This window comes from Monopterus albus, unplaced genomic scaffold (genome assembly GCF_001952655.1).
Source record: "Monopterus albus unplaced genomic scaffold, M_albus_1.0 scaffold128.1, whole genome shotgun sequence".
NCBI classification, from domain to species: Eukaryota; Metazoa; Chordata; class Actinopteri; order Synbranchiformes; family Synbranchidae; genus Monopterus; species Monopterus albus.
The window spans coordinates 697,605-713,241 of NW_018128008.1; the positions used below are offsets into that span (position 1 = coordinate 697,605).

Consider the following 15,637-nt stretch of genomic DNA (forward strand, 5'->3'; position numbering starts at 1 on the left):
GTGAATACAAAACCCTCTTAAAATGTATAACAAATATAACAATATTGGAAACAAATACAACAACTACAAACTAATGACAATAATATTAGTTTTTACTGATAAACTGTTGTCTAAGGCCACCCCGGCTCCCATCATGAGCATGGTGCAAGCCGGTCCCTGCCCACGCCATGGTGGAACATCAAGGAAAGATACTACAAGGCACAAGGTGTGTGTGTGTCTGTGAGTGAGTGAAAGGGACAGAGAGTGTTGGTAAGAAATTATTCAAATAATAAAATTTACAATATAGTGCTACAGTGAGTTGTCAAGAATCAAAGAGAGGATTATATGGATTGGAGTTTGGATTTAATGTCCATGTTTAATGTTCACAATCATTTGCTGTTCATATAAAACAGGGAGTGCATTAAAATAGCTTGACTCAGGGTAGAAATGTTGCTATGTCTCCACCATGAAGCTCTGCCTTGGAATCCCATCACATGTCAGTGACTCATCGATTTCATTTAATGAGGGACTAAACACTGTATAGTGATTTACTCAACTAAGGTGTTCAACTTTTCCAAACATAACACAGTATTTATAGTATCTGAAGAACACATAACAGACCAAACTCGGTGCACAAATTGGACAAACCAAGCATAAAACACACATGATAGGGCAGTGCATTTCTGTTGTAAATAATCCAGTAACTACCTGGCTGACACTCCAACTTATGCAGGTGACGGTATTGCACCTTAAGGCTGGAAGAAGAAGAACCCTACCGCACAGACAGTATACACATTAAAGACCGATAGCATCACGATAGCACAATTATTCATGCTTACCTCCAGACTGTCACCAAAGCTACATGTTGACTGGTTGGCAGAGAACAATCCTTAAATGCTAACAAAGCCTGCTGATACACTCGCTTATCAAGTAATATACCACACATATTCCTGATTTTGTTTTTTCACGCAATGATTTATCTGTTTCATATCACTTTAAACTGGCAAATGTGTTAGCTTGGATGCAGTCAAATGCTAAAACAAAGCCAGTACTGATTGGAGATTATTTTGTGCACAAAGATGTTTTTGACTCGGATGAAAAAAATACGACACTTGACAATAAACACTTTGACCTTTGATTTTATCTGAAATAACCAATAAAACCAGTGACACTGGCCACTTAAGACCATATTTGTTTTGCACAGTATTTAGTTGACATAAGGTGTTAAGGATAGGAAATTTAAAGGATAGTGTATATTATGTAATAAGTAAGCAACTGGATATTTTGTAAAAAATATTTTCTGATATAACTTTCTAAACATTACCTCCCCTCTCAACAGTCAGCGAGTTTGTATGGAATTTACCCGAGCAACAAGCCCAATCAGAAAAGTGCTGCTTGTGTTCTGGTTTACCCCTGCCTGTTTTAACTTTCTGAGACACTGTTAAGAAGGTTGACATACTATTAACACTGTTGATTGTTGAACAATATAGTTAAACTCATTATCAAGTTGTGTTCTAAGATAGGGCATTTGAATTATAATGTGTGTAATATAATGAGTAAACAATTGACTAGTTCATTTAGATCATTTTTAAATGACTTTTGGAAACTTGTCAGTTTCGATCATCACTGATTCCCTTTTCAGGAAGCTGCATTTAAACTATTTATATTATAGCCTTAATAGCCTTAAACAGCCTTGAACATTACCACATACTGTAAAAGTGTAAACCCACTAAAATCATAGGAATGTCAATAACATCAAAACTTGACTCAATAACAACAGAGTATTAAACCTTTTCAGGAATTTTATATAGAAGCTTAAAAGAGTTACAGCAAAGCAGCAAGCAATAATATATAAACCTTAAAATCATCAATAATTGTCTTGATTGGCTTACAACTTCAATAAATCAACAACTGCTATTTCTAAACAATCACTCTAAAATAATTATACTGATTAAAATTGTTATGGTTGAACTAAGCTCTTGATCTGAATAAAAGCCAAAGGTATTCTCACTGAATCCTGTTCTTAGCTGGCTTGAGGTGAGGTGGTGGCAGGTCGAGCAATTGTTTGTTCCTCTTTTTCCTTTTGGCCAGGATTCAAGCTTTCAAAAGGAAAAAATTAATAGATAAATAGAAAAATCAAAACTCATCAGAAAAACCTCATTCTCTTCTGGTTCAATTTTCAAAACTCTCAAAGAGAAAATAGGAGAAAATCAGAAAAACTGTGTTTTTATTGGTCAAATCTTCTGTAACTCAGGAAAACATAAAGACATGAAAAACAACAGTCTTCTTTTGGTCCAAATCTTCTTTTCTCTGAGAAACACAGAAACAATCAAAAGAGCAACATCGATCCTCTTCTGTTCCATTCTTCCTTCTTCAAACAGGGAAGAAGAGAGTGTCAGGAAATCTTCTGCATCTGTCCCCAGTCCTCTGTTGGTTTGAGTTTGTTGGATTGTGGCTCTCTGTTGAAATTCAGATCACCATCTTTTAAACAAGAATTCAGAGTTTCCTCTTGCTGAATCTTGAGGCTTTGGCACAGTAAATCGTCCCCCGCCATCATCCCACTCTCCCTGGCGGCTCTATTTCTGGTTCCCTTCGTTTCCTCCCCCACAGGCCGGGGCCCGGAGGAGTAAGGGGTTGGGGGGGGGACTCCTCTCGTTCCTCTTTTTGCCAGGGTTTTTAAAGGATTTTTTTATATTTTGAATACAATACCTGACTGAACTGATTATCATTGATTAGACATTGGTGACAATTATCAGTCTAATCTTTACTTTATGCATGAAACCATGATTTTCTACTTTCCTTAATACTCTGTCTCTTCTCTCTGTCTCACACCACACATGGATGTATGGATGTGTGTCTTACCTCCCTTTTCTCCATGTTTCAGCATTTTCACTCTCTATGATTCAGATTCTGAATGTACTTTAGACTTCTAAACATACCTTTTTCAATACAATCCTTTCTCATTTTATTCTTACACATTCACTAATGATTATTTCAAACAAAACACACACAAATCATCTAATGATTATCTTCACTTTTCTGCTTTTTACATTCTGCCATAGCATTTTAATAATTTTCCTTTCTCTCCCAGCTCCTCTTGCTGCTTCTTGTAAACATTCTTGCTGTTCTTGTGTGAATTCTAACTGAAAAGAAACAGTCTACTGCAGCCCTTCTTGTAAGGTTATTTCTGATGCCAGATCCTCAGAGGCCAGTTCTGCTGTTATGGCCTGTGTTTCTTGTGCTTTTTGGTTCTCTCCGGGACCCGTTTTTACAGGCTTGCTGACAGGTGCATCCTCTCCTTTGGTTTCCTTTGAATATAGCTTTAAAATATTGTTAGTATTTGTAATTTTAATTTAAACTGGAAAATAATCTTTGTTGCATAAATTAAAATTTGAGTTTAAAAGCACTACAGTGCACCCTTAATGTTTCCAAAGACTCATGGTGCTACCACTCATACTTTGACTGGTATGACCAGTAGCATATGGTGGCTGTTGTCATGCTGTTATGTTAGCAAACTGTAGAAACTGTCTTGCAGTGAGTCAATTTGCTGACTTTATGGCTCCTCTCTTGTTACTTTCATGCTACGTTTAGCATGTCAAAGATAAATATTTCATTGGTTTTATCTGAGAAGTAAAATGAGAAGTAAATGTACCTTAACAGGAGATGCGTTTGTTTCCTGCTTGTGGTAAGATTCCTTTTGCTCTTAGTCAGGCTGCCTAATGATGAAGCAACTGACTTTGAAAATTGAAGTCATTATCCCATAATTGTCACTTGTTGCTACTGCAGCTGCTCTTGAGCAAAACGTACATAGACTCCCTTTAGGTGAAGGGACATACAGATGGCAGTAATGCAGAATGTGAAACTGACTGGTGACTCGTGGAAGAAATCAGCAAGCTCAATTTGAACAATAAAAGCTCAGACTTGTGTTTAACTCCACTGCCATCACTGGCTGACACAAACAAGGACATAACTCAGGCTAAGCAAATCTGAGGCTGGCCAATAACCACAAACCACCGACCTTTCTGTGAAGCACAGAGGCAGCCATACAGATCTTGTTCTGAAAGACAGGTCCATTACTCATGTCTTCGACCATCCTAATCAGATGTTAACGCTTCACTCTAACATCAAGGGCAGGACACACATGCAGTGGTAAGAACAGGAGAAAGTTCCCACTTGTTTGCAGTGTCCTCTGGCTGTTCCCTTCTGGGTAATCACCTTGGCCAAGCAGCACAGTAATTACTGAAGTTGCCTAATGTAGACATTCCATTATTCATTTTTTATTAACTTTGGGTCTACCTTAGATACCATTATATGTAAATATGTATTTTTAACATGTATGCATAGCTTCACCTTCCTCCTCACTCAGCCAGTGTAATTTTTGCAAGGCTTTCTGTACGTGAATTTCCCCATTCATCGCTGGATTAAGTCAGTGTGACCAATAGTTACTGTGGTCTCTTTTTTTCAAGCCTTATCCGAACCAGGAGTGAAGAGTAATAGAAAATGAATTTGCACTGCCTGAACAAATAGCTTGACTGACAGGTTTTTTTTTTTTAATAGGGGTTTGTAAAGATACCATATCATAGGCCTTAGCAAAACAGTGAGCTGGATCTCTGGCACACAGAGATTAAGAATGTGTCTATGAGGATTTTAGAGGAAATTAAATGAAGATGTAATGGGGGGACATGAAAAGCCAAATCCACACGGAATAAAGAAGAAGGAAGAGAGTCCAAAAGCATAGTTCTAAATACATTGTGTCATATGCGGTATGTGTTAAGAGGAGGCCGGAGGGAAGAAATGCTTTTGTTTGTTGAATGTTTGTCCACGCCATTCATATGCAAAGTTGGGAGAAAATGAGATATTGGCTGTGGGGAGGCATTTACTCCAGAGGCTAGGCATAGTCTGGAGTTGTTGACAGGTTGGGGAGTGGGCATCAATCATGCAACAGCTGTGAGCAGTGCTTGTGCATGCAAGGGGGCTGAAAAGGGCGGTTGTGAGCAGTTGTCTACTCCTCCCAGCCCCCACCGCCCCTCTTAAAAATGTGCCATCTCAACAAGTTGATGCAAGTCGGAGGGTCTAGGGGACAGTGAAAGGGCTAGAGAATGTAGAGGCTAGTGTTGCCACCAGAGACCAGAAGTAGGGTTAAGCTAAATATAAGCTATAATATAGCTTAAAACTTGACACTACATCTCCTTTAACGCTCTCAGACTTAAGTTTAGACACAGATCCCCGCCACCCCCTTCCTAAACAAAACAAAAAATCTTTTCTGTCCCTGTCCTGGTCATATGCGTGGAGATTTGAATGTAAATTACTGCTTGTTTCTTGTCCATATTGGAATTCGATGAGGCAATGCTAATAGAGGTTGCAGCCATTGCACAGATTCACAAATACCACCACATATAAGGACAACTAAGGGTTTATATAAAGGCATCACCCTCACAATAGCTTTGGTCATTGTTATAGGATGGATTGTTCTAAAACAATCTTAGTGATAGTTTCCTTTATTTTTCTATTCCTGTCCACATCCTGTATTTCTGTCCATGTGCCATCATCCCCTAGACTCTCCAGGGTGTGTGCTGCAAGCTGAAATTCCATTTCATTTTGTGTGAGTAGCAAAGCCAATATTGAATTCAGTGTGGTATTGGAGTAGTATTGAAATTTTGGTTATTACAGCAACAGCAGTCTGGGGCCCTTCAGCTACAAAAACTCTTTTTCGAGTTCTTCTTCCCTTCCCTCATGCAGGTTCTGCTGCAGCAACATCATTAGAGGCTAGGTCACAAGGTCACAACACACATTTGTAGAGTGAGGATTACCTCATGGACAATTTGAATACTACTCACCCCTGCTGCCCCTTCTCCCCATAGCTCCCCAATTAAAACACAGCCAGATAATAGGCTGTGGAGGGTTAATGCAGCCCTCAGCACTGCTCAAGCCCGATAAGCACCGGATTCTTCTCTCCTAAGCTTGGATTTACTCAGGTCTCACAACTCGGCACAGACTGGAGATGGGCTTTGAAACATGACCTAAAAATGATCTGCTACCATTCAGTGTTTTCTGTATGGTAGATTATTAGATCTGGTGGATACTCTGTGTAGCTGAAGGTTTTTTTTCACCACTTTTTACACATGGGAGTCCTTATTTTATTCCACAAAAAATCACAGGTTCTGCTCTAAAATCTGTGCCATGATAGCATGCAAATGTTGTCGCAGATCACATAACTGTGCATGCACATTTTCCATATTTATGCATGACAACAAAACTACTCGCACACACACTCACTGATGCTTAGTCACAGTGGCAACATTGGAGGGAAGCTAGTAAGTGATTGAGACATTTCAGGCTGTGGGGGCTGGCAGGCTAATCCGTGAAATGAAACTTGACTGGGAGGAGGGGTGAGAGGAGAGAACATGAAAAGATAAGACAGAGTGGGGGAGTGAGAGGGAGAAAAAATGAAGAGGGAGAACGGCAAGCCCTTAAGCTACAGTATAAGAATGAGCAGAGAGACAGCAGAGGGCTCTGGATGCAGCACAAATCTGTGCTGCAGGTGAAGTGGGTGCAGAAGAGTTCTGTATTCCAGACTGAGTATATTTGAAGTCACCAAAATGAATTGAGCAGTTCACTATCTTCAAAGGAACTGGGTCATGTGATGTATCTTTTCATCATGTCAGAAGAGAAAATTGTGTTTACAGTTGGGGGTTTCCATACAACTTAGCAAAATACATTTCAAATCAGTTTGTCACAACTCCTGACATTTAATCCTATAAACATTCCCTGTCTTAGGTCAGTTAGGATCAATGCCTTATTTTTAAAATGTGAAATGTCAAAATAATAGGAGAGAAAAAAGATTTATTTCAGCTTTAATTTCTTTCATCTCATTCTCAGCGGGTCAGACGTTTACATAACTCAGTTAGCATTTGGTAGCCTTTAAATTGGTTAACTTGGGTTTAATGTTTCAGGATGTCTTCCACAAGCTTATAATAAGTTGATGGAATTTTTTAGCCCATACCTCCTGACAGAACTGATGGAACTGAGTGAGGTTTGGAGGCCTCCTTTCTCACACATGCTTTTTCAGTGCTGTCCACAAATATTCTATTGGATTGAGGCTTTGTGATGGCCACTCCAGTACCTTGACTTTGTTGTCCTTAAGCCATTTAGCCACAACTTTGGAAGTCTGCCTGGGGCCATTGTCCATTTGGAAGATCCATTTGCAACCAAGCTTTCACTTCCTGGTTGATGTCTTGAGATGTTGCTTCAATATGTCCACATAATCTTCCTTCCTCATGAAGCCATCTATTTTGTGAGGTGCCCCCACTACCTCCTGCAGCAAAGCACCCCCACAACATAATACTGCCACCCCTGTGCTTCATGGTTGGGATGGTGTTCTTTGACTTGCAAGCCACCTTTTTCTTCCAGACATAACGATTTGATTTTTTGTTTCATCAGACCAGAGGACATTTCTCCAAAGTGTCACATCTTTGTCCCCATGTGCAGCTGCAAACCATAATCTGCCTTTTTATGGTGGTCCTGGAGTGGATATAGATACTTTGGTATCTGTTTCCTCCAGTGTCTTCACAGGGCCCTTTGCTGTTGCTCTGGGATTGATTTGTACTGTTTGTACCAAAGTACATTCATCTCTAGGAGACGGACTATGTCTCCTTCCTGAGCGGTATGATGGCTGCATTGTCCCATGGTGTTTATAATTGTATAATATTGTTTGTACAGATGAACGTGGTACTTTCAGCTGTTTGGAAATTGCACCCAAGGATGAACCAGACTTGTGGAGGTCCACAGTTTTTTTCTGAGGTCTTGGCTGATTTCATTTGATCTTCCCATGATGTTAAATGAAGAGGTAATGAGATTGAAGGCAGACCTTAAATACATCCACAGGTGCACCTCCTATTGACTCAAATGATATCAATTAGCCAATCAGAAGCTTCTATAGCCATGACACAATTTTATGGAATTTTCCAGGCTGTTTAAAGGCACAGTCAGCTCAGTGTATGTAAACTGCTGACCCTCTGGGATTGTGGTATAGTGAATTATAAGGGAAATAATCTATCCTAAACAACAGTTGGAAGAATGACTTGTGTCATGCATAAAGTACATGTTCTAACCAACTTGCCAAAATGAGAGTTTAACATGACATCTGTAAAGTGGTTAAAACTCAGTTTTAATGACTTCAGTCTAAGTGTTTGTAAACTTATGACTTCAACTGTATGTTTTAGAAATGAGTACAAGCAAAGGCTGGGCAAAATCATACACTTTTGGACAGTCTGTACTTAAAGCCGTTCATGACATTAGAAATCTAAAAAATAATGAAGGAAGACAGGTTCTCATGAGTATGCGTGCCTTTGAATTATCCATTACAAAAAAGTCACAAAACTCATTGACTACAGCCCCAGAAAAGGAGCTTCAGTCTCTACCTCAGACAAGCACTGCATTGGAAACATATTGAGATCTGTAGAGGAAGAAAGACAACGCTTGTATGGTAGTGAAGAAAAACACAAAACAAGATAAAGGTCACACAGATCCAGGTTCAGTCTAATCTCATTTCCTTTTGTCTCTTGTTGCTGTGCAAATCACTGCTTTGATCTGTTGCACCTGAGACCCAAATGAGAATGGCAGGAGCGAAATGAGATACTATCATCGTTAACTGTGGCTGTGGAAATGCTACAATAAAAGATCCCTGAGGTTTGGGCTGTGGGGTGGGAAGTGTGTGTGTGTGTGTGTGTACACATGTGTGGGCTTCTAAGGGCATACATGTTGGCACACCTTCTCTTTGTCTGCAAAAAGATTGAGTGTGCAGGTCGAGTGTCAGTGCCAAGGCTGAAGTCGAGTGGCACTATCAGCAGTCACTCCTCTCCACTTCACCTGCCACAGGTGGCTCTTTCATCTTCCCAGTCCGCAGTCTGTCTCTTATCTTAGCCAGTGATCATGAATACAGATGTCTTGGTTGAGCCCCTGCTTCTAATGGGTAGAACATGGAAAGACAACTAAGTGCTGCATTAATGAACCTGGATACTGTGATAGTAGTTTTGGCTCTATGCATATGCATGACCTATTTTGTTAGCTAATGTGACAGATTCAGAGTTGAGAGGTCCCTCAATAAGATCCTCTCAATGAATATTTCCTGAGGAAAGAGAGCAGTTTAAATCTCCCAGAGAACAACATGTTCTCAAAACATTCATAAACAAAGAATACAAGTCATATAATCTTTACTGCATTAGGAGGAAGTTATTTATATCAACATCTGGGCCATAAAAGCCAACAGCCTGGAATTTGAAAGATGAAAGCAGCAATTTGTTTTCACTGTTTTATGAGATGAGCTAATCTCCATGCTATTATGTTAACATTTACAGACACATGGTCTGTGGTTGTGTGTGTCTTTGATGCCATGGAGTTGGTTATATGTCAAGTGAAATTGTATATGGCAGTTACAGCGTGCTGATAATCCAAGTTTAAATCTTGTCCATAAATTCTGTGGGGGCGTCAGGCTTTGTCTTTTTTTTGGAAGACATTAACTTTAAGTGTTGTGCTGTCTACATGATATACCTTTCCAAGGAAATGCCAGTAAAGCAGCTGTCTCTAGCTGGGGGATAGCTCTATATTTCAGGAAAACAGGAAGATGTAGAGTGGCTGTCTGTGGCTTCTGATTCCCTGCTAAGCATTTGTATAACCATGTCTCAGTCATTTCTATAGCAGATGCAGGTTTTACACTGTTAACAATCACTATGTAAACAAAGCCTTGGTCCATCTGGATGAATCACCAGATATAGTATTTTTGCATGCACAACTACAGTGTTAAAAAGCATTAGGTTGTTTCAAAATTAAAATACAAGGTTGCCTTAAGACTGCTCTACCTGTTTTTTTTATTTTAAGAGTGGCTCAAATTACTGCATATAACATGAAAAGGTTCACTCTTGGTGACATACCAATAGAAGACAAAGCTCTTTGGCACCTTTTAGCTAATTGTTTTGGTTTTTGGCCAGAGACCTTTCTTTTTCTTTTCTTTTCTGTCTCACCACTTTCATCAACCTTATTTCAAAGAACCTTTATCAGAAAAATACAGCACCAAGCAGATATGTTTGGAAATTAGCATCTATGATAAATACAGTGAACCATTTAACAGCTTAAGTGCCAGATATTTTCAGGAATTTTACGGAGCGATTTGAGTTAGATAGAACAAGATACAGTGGAATCAAATTTGAAAGGATATACATAGTTTATTATAAAAACATTGAGGAATCTGTGTAAATAAATGCAAAAGCCCAGCAGTGTAACTCTGGTACTCTCTATATGGAACTATAGGTAAAGTATGAATAATGATTTCCTTATACAGCAAAATTAAATATATAAACATTACACACATATCTGTAATGGCAGTGTGTAACTACACAATTATTCTTCCTTTGAGACCGGGGGTTCCACTGTGCTGTTTCACAGCCCTCTGGCTCTGACCTCTGTGCCTAGCAAAGCTGATTGCCTTTCAGTGTACCTGCAGCACTTTTTTCCTTCTGGATCTGAGTCTTATTATAATTGAGTGTCATTTTTTTGGTTCTAGGGCTGGAGCTGGCACATCCTGTAGTGTTTCTTTTTTTCTTTTTCTTAGAGAACAGTGGAAGCACAGATCCAGTCAATGCACACTCTTGGCTGTCACTTTCCTTGGCACTTGGTTATTTATTTATGGCTTCCTCTGTATCCACCTCTGACAGGACCTCCCTCTGCACCACAGAACCTGGTCTACACCATCAACCAGACCACTGTTAGCCTGGAGTGGAGCCCACCAGCTGACACGGGCGGGCGTAACGACGTCAGCTACAGGGTAATATGCCGGCGCTGCAGCTGGGAACCTGAGGAGTGTGTTCCATGTGGGCCAAATGTGGGATACATTCCTGCACAGTCAGGATTAGTGGACACTTACATGACCATCATGGACCTGCTTGCCCATGCTAACTACACCTTTGAGGTGGAGGCGGTCAACGGGGTGTCGGAATTGAGCCGCACACAAAGGCTTTTTGCAGCAGTCAGCATTGCTACTGGCCAAGCAGGTAAGGACTCTAGAATCAAACTGTTATTATTATTATTATTATTCATTTTTTGTCAAGTACAATTTTGCCCATCTTAGTCAGTGGGGAAAGGAGAGGCAAACAGGAAATGAGGGAGACAGAGAGAAGGGAGAAGGGAGTGGTTGGACTCAAACTGCCGTCATGACACATGCACTGTGTATGTTGTACATGGTACGATGCTGTAACCATTCGACTCAAATTGTTTATTGTTTGTACTCTTCATTTTTCTCCCGTGCCCTTTGCTGGGGTAAAAGCACTTTCTGACTGAATTTCTGTGAAAGGAAATGTGTAGATTTTATAGAAAACAGCTGATCATCTGAACATTTTCTTTCATTTTAAAGAAATAGTTCAACTTCCTCTGAGTTAAATGACAAGGCTGATATCAGTCTCAGTCTCTGTGACAAGTAAGGAGCTAGAACCAAAACTCCATTAGCCTAGCTTAATTTAAAGGTTGAAAATAGGAAGTAACACCTAGCCTGACTCTTTTAAGTGCTCAAAAATTTGCTGACAAACATTTCTAATGCTCATAATTAACACATTTTGTCTTGTGTGTTTAATCTATCCACAAACAGAAATATAAACACAAGACTTTGTGCTTCCCAACAATGTCTGGCAACCAGTGCTACAGCCAGAGACATTAAACTGTCTTGTGTCTGGAAAAAATAGAGCACATACTGTAACTCCCACCATAACCACAGATAGTTTTTACATTTCATAGTAAGTATGGATTAAACAAACAAGCTAAAAATGTTAACTGCTGAGCCTCAGAGATGCTAGCCTCCGAGCTAGGCTAATCATGTCCTGATGTCAGTTTTGTACTTAACACACAGACATGAGGTTGATCTGAGGATGAAAAAAGTGAATGACCACATTTCCCAAGCTGTTTCCTTAGAGCTGAAGTTGTAGCATACTGGTGTGATAGTGTAGAGCTCACCCTGTGCTCCAGCTGAGAGACCATTAGGCATTAGAAACATAGCCATTGACAATTTAATTTTAAAAACCTCTCATATGCAAACTACAGTAATGATTCCCCATTAGCATTAATTACCATAGAGTGATATGATCCATAATATTTTCAGCATGTATATTACCCAGATAAATTTAATGTGTATATCAGTGGCAAACATTATTAGCTTAGCAATGATGCAGACTCCCAGCGGTACCCAAAGAGCCAGTACTGTATTTGCAGCTCAGCCTCAAGGGAATCTACTGTAATTAAAATGCTGTAGTTTGTAGTGACAAACTCTGAAGCCTTAATTTCTACGGATCCCCTCAACAAGATTAATTTTTTATGCTCACACATCCATGAAGCACAGTTGGCCCAAAAGACTATAATGATTAAAAGAAGGATGCAAAGACAGTGTAGAAGCTTTAGGTGACTATTGATAACTATGCCTGTTCTCTACCATATAATGTCCTACTGCTTTATTGCATCATTTTCAGTCATTGACATTCTTGTCATCATTTTTGTAATGATGAATGTCAATAAATAAATAAATCAATGTACCAAATGTGTTGAATGTGTGTGACAGAAAGAAAGAGGCATTCCTTTGAGTTAATGTGTGTGGGACATAGTGGTGTACTGTTTAATTTTGTGACAATAACAAGAGCTGGAATGTGCCAATGGGTTGCCTGGCCAGGGGCACCAGGATGTCAGCGAGAGGGCAAAATAAATAAATAAATTAATTAACACAGGCTCTTTCAGAGTCACTCATAATTACATATGGCATGTTGACAACAGACAATTACTCAGTTAACCCAGTGAAATATTTAGCCATTAGCTATTGTGAAAGTGTGGCATGCTTGGCAAATACAGCAACATGTTTATCATTTCAAATAAGTGGCACCATTTAAGTTGATGTAACACTATAATCAGCGTAACTGGCTAAGATGTATCAGGTTACTGATAATTTGTTGATCAGTTTGATTATATCTCTTATCTAATAGTTTAACACAATCATTTGTGTCTGTAAACTTAATCATTTACATTTAAAAAATGCAAAGATGCTTTGATTTTCCCTAAGTGTTTTATGGTACTGGAGTGGAATAGCCTCCAAAACAGTATTTAGACTGTGATGCAATACTAAAACTTGTCTTTGAAACCCAGACTAATTAAATTCCTTCAGGGTTAGTAGCTCTTCAAGGCAGGGCAACCCAGTCCATCTGTTCAGTGCTAGAGCAGCTCTGGGACAGAATAATACCTTTAAACAAAGGCTGAAATTACAGAAGCGAACAGTGAAAAGAATAAATTGATTACGCAAAAAGAAAAATCAGGTTTATAATGTTTTTTCAGGCATGGCATAGCTGAGGGATCTAACATACTTGTTAAGAGGTTCGTATTAGCACAAATAGGCATGTTTCCCTGGAGAAATCTGTCCAACTAGACCTTGTCGGAGAGTTTTGTTTGACTGAGAAACATGAGCTGAAATATGGTCGCCCAAGAGACTTTATATATGATGTAAACAGTTTTATCTTTTAAGCTGTGAAAAAGGCACCTGGGTGGTGAGACGTCATCTTATGAAATAAAGTCTGTGCTGCATGACCATCGAAGTGCTCCTGCCTTCACCAGAGCTTTTAACTGTATCACACCCACTTAAATGTGACTTAATTTTCACCACATGATGTAAATATTTTACTTTGTTCACATCATGAGAGGTACCCATACTGACACCAATTTACAGAATAACCTTTCTGGCTCTTGATCAAAATTAAAATAAATACTTTAGGTTTATAAATTTGTCTTTGTGGTTAAAAAAAAGCTGAACTACTTGGTTAGAAAACAGTTGAGCCTATTAAAAGAAAGTGTTGACTGTCAGTAGGACTCGAGTGATATAAAATGCTTTCCTGTATTGAAGTTTGATTCTGTGTTGAACAGTCCACCCACTCCAACCTCTATGAAGTCTATGAAGTTTTGTGGCAGGTCAGTAGTCAATGTTTCATTGATGTTGATGGTGATCTGATAGGTCTCTCTTGTTTTCCAGCATGAGCAGATATTAGCACCATGCTGCAGGACTCATTGTCCTGCTCACTGGACCCTCACTGTGTCTAGCGTTCTCTGGGCTGTTCTGGAAAGCTTGAGCGCTTTGTAATTGGAAGGTCAGAGCTCCCTAAAACAATCGGCCTTACTTGAGCAAGCATGCAGGACCACTCATTAGAGAATGAGAATTATTAAAGCTTTTATGGCCCATCATTCAGAATTGATTAACCTTTGCGTGGCAAGGCACTGAAGCCCCACAGCACTGAAAGAAGCTTAGAAAAGAGAAGCCCGTTCCTCCATCCTTCCCATCTCCACCTCCTGCATGATAATCAGCACGAACATAGGCTTGCAGCCGGGGAGTGGGGCGAATAAACTCTGTGTGTGAATGCAGATGGTGATCCATCTGATGAGTTATTCACACATCCCCTAATTACACGAAAGGAAATGTCTGGAGCGATGCTGGTGCTACACAAGGTGCTGAGTGCTTATTGTTCCCAAAAACCTAATTACCTCTCGGCTTTGCCTTACATGAGTTTAAGTAGAGGTTGTGAGTTTGTAAGTCTGATTTCTCCAGCTCCGTCCTCACACTGCTTGAATAGAAATGTGTTACGTTGAGGATTTTTGCTGTCTTTGCTGCTGCTGGAAGTTAAGAGTGTGTTTCAATCAGCACTCCATTGTGAGTCGACAGCACCAGAGAGCCACCCTCCAAGGGCCCTTCTCACCTTAGTTTTCCTCAAGCACACTTGTAAACAAGGCCTTTGTTCTTCCGGAACACTTGTGAGTGGGCAGTGCTCATCAGATAACTATTAATATTTATTCAAGCAGGTGTTCACATCTCTGAGCCAGAAAAATTACAGTGGAAAAGGGCACAGAAATAGGATTTGAAATTGGTTATGGGAAATAGTACAGCACCTGCGTGTGTGCGCATGTGTGCATGCTGTGCGTAAACATTCAACTTAAGACCAGTGGAACAGGGTTTAGGTGCGATCAGCAAGCGGTTTAAACAATATAATGAGTGAAAAGAGGAGACTGTGGAAATTGATTTCAATGTTAATTGCTTGTGTTATTCAGCAGCACAAAGGCTTTTCCACTTTTACAATAGTTCAGCTGGGCTCAAAAGTATTCACAGGATCTATGGCTCAGACTCCAGAATGTCTGGTAATATAGAGAGATGATTTCAAATTTCAGGTTTCTCTTTGTTAAAGCCTTTTTCAGATACAGTATGAGTACACAGTAGTATTTCTGACTATATTTTTGTGTTAAAATATTGACTTTTTGTGGTTCAGCAAAAGGTGCCTATTATGCCAGTGTTCATCATGATAGAACATTTATGAAAAGAGTGTTTTTTTTTTGTCTCACTGGTTGCATCACTGTTGGGTTTTAAAGTGTATTTGCAGTTGGAACCTTCAAGAGCAACTTAACTCCCAGTTTTGTCTTTACTCTCCCCTTCACATACTCAAAAAATGCATTTGACCCCTGACACACCTCCACTGTACGAGATCGCTCCTTCCCCCATGGTACCCCATAACTGCTGACACTCCCACCCCTCTCATAGCTCTGTCAGACTGTTGCACCAGTGTTCCTTTAGCTGTCTAAGCTGATGTGTTTAAAACATTTG

At 39.6% G+C, this 15,637-nt stretch overlaps 1 protein-coding gene across 5 annotated transcripts in view; it reads left to right on the forward strand.

The window, feature by feature from the left end:
- epha7 (eph receptor A7) overlaps positions 1-15,637 on the forward strand; it is a 109,855-nt gene that overhangs the window by 24,304 nt on the left and 69,914 nt on the right. For 4 of the 5 annotated variants that reach the window (XR_002275924.1, XM_020612895.1, XM_020612896.1 and 1 more), the window contains exon 5: positions 10,689-11,024. Coding sequence is in view for 4 of the 5 variants with exons in the window: in XM_020612895.1 (XP_020468551.1) it covers positions 10,689-11,024 (336 nt within the window). In the remaining variant the exon portion in view is untranslated. Of the gene's footprint in view, positions 1-10,688; positions 11,025-11,101; positions 11,207-15,637 lie in introns of those variants that run through there. The other variant, XM_020612898.1, reaches the window with a different exon arrangement.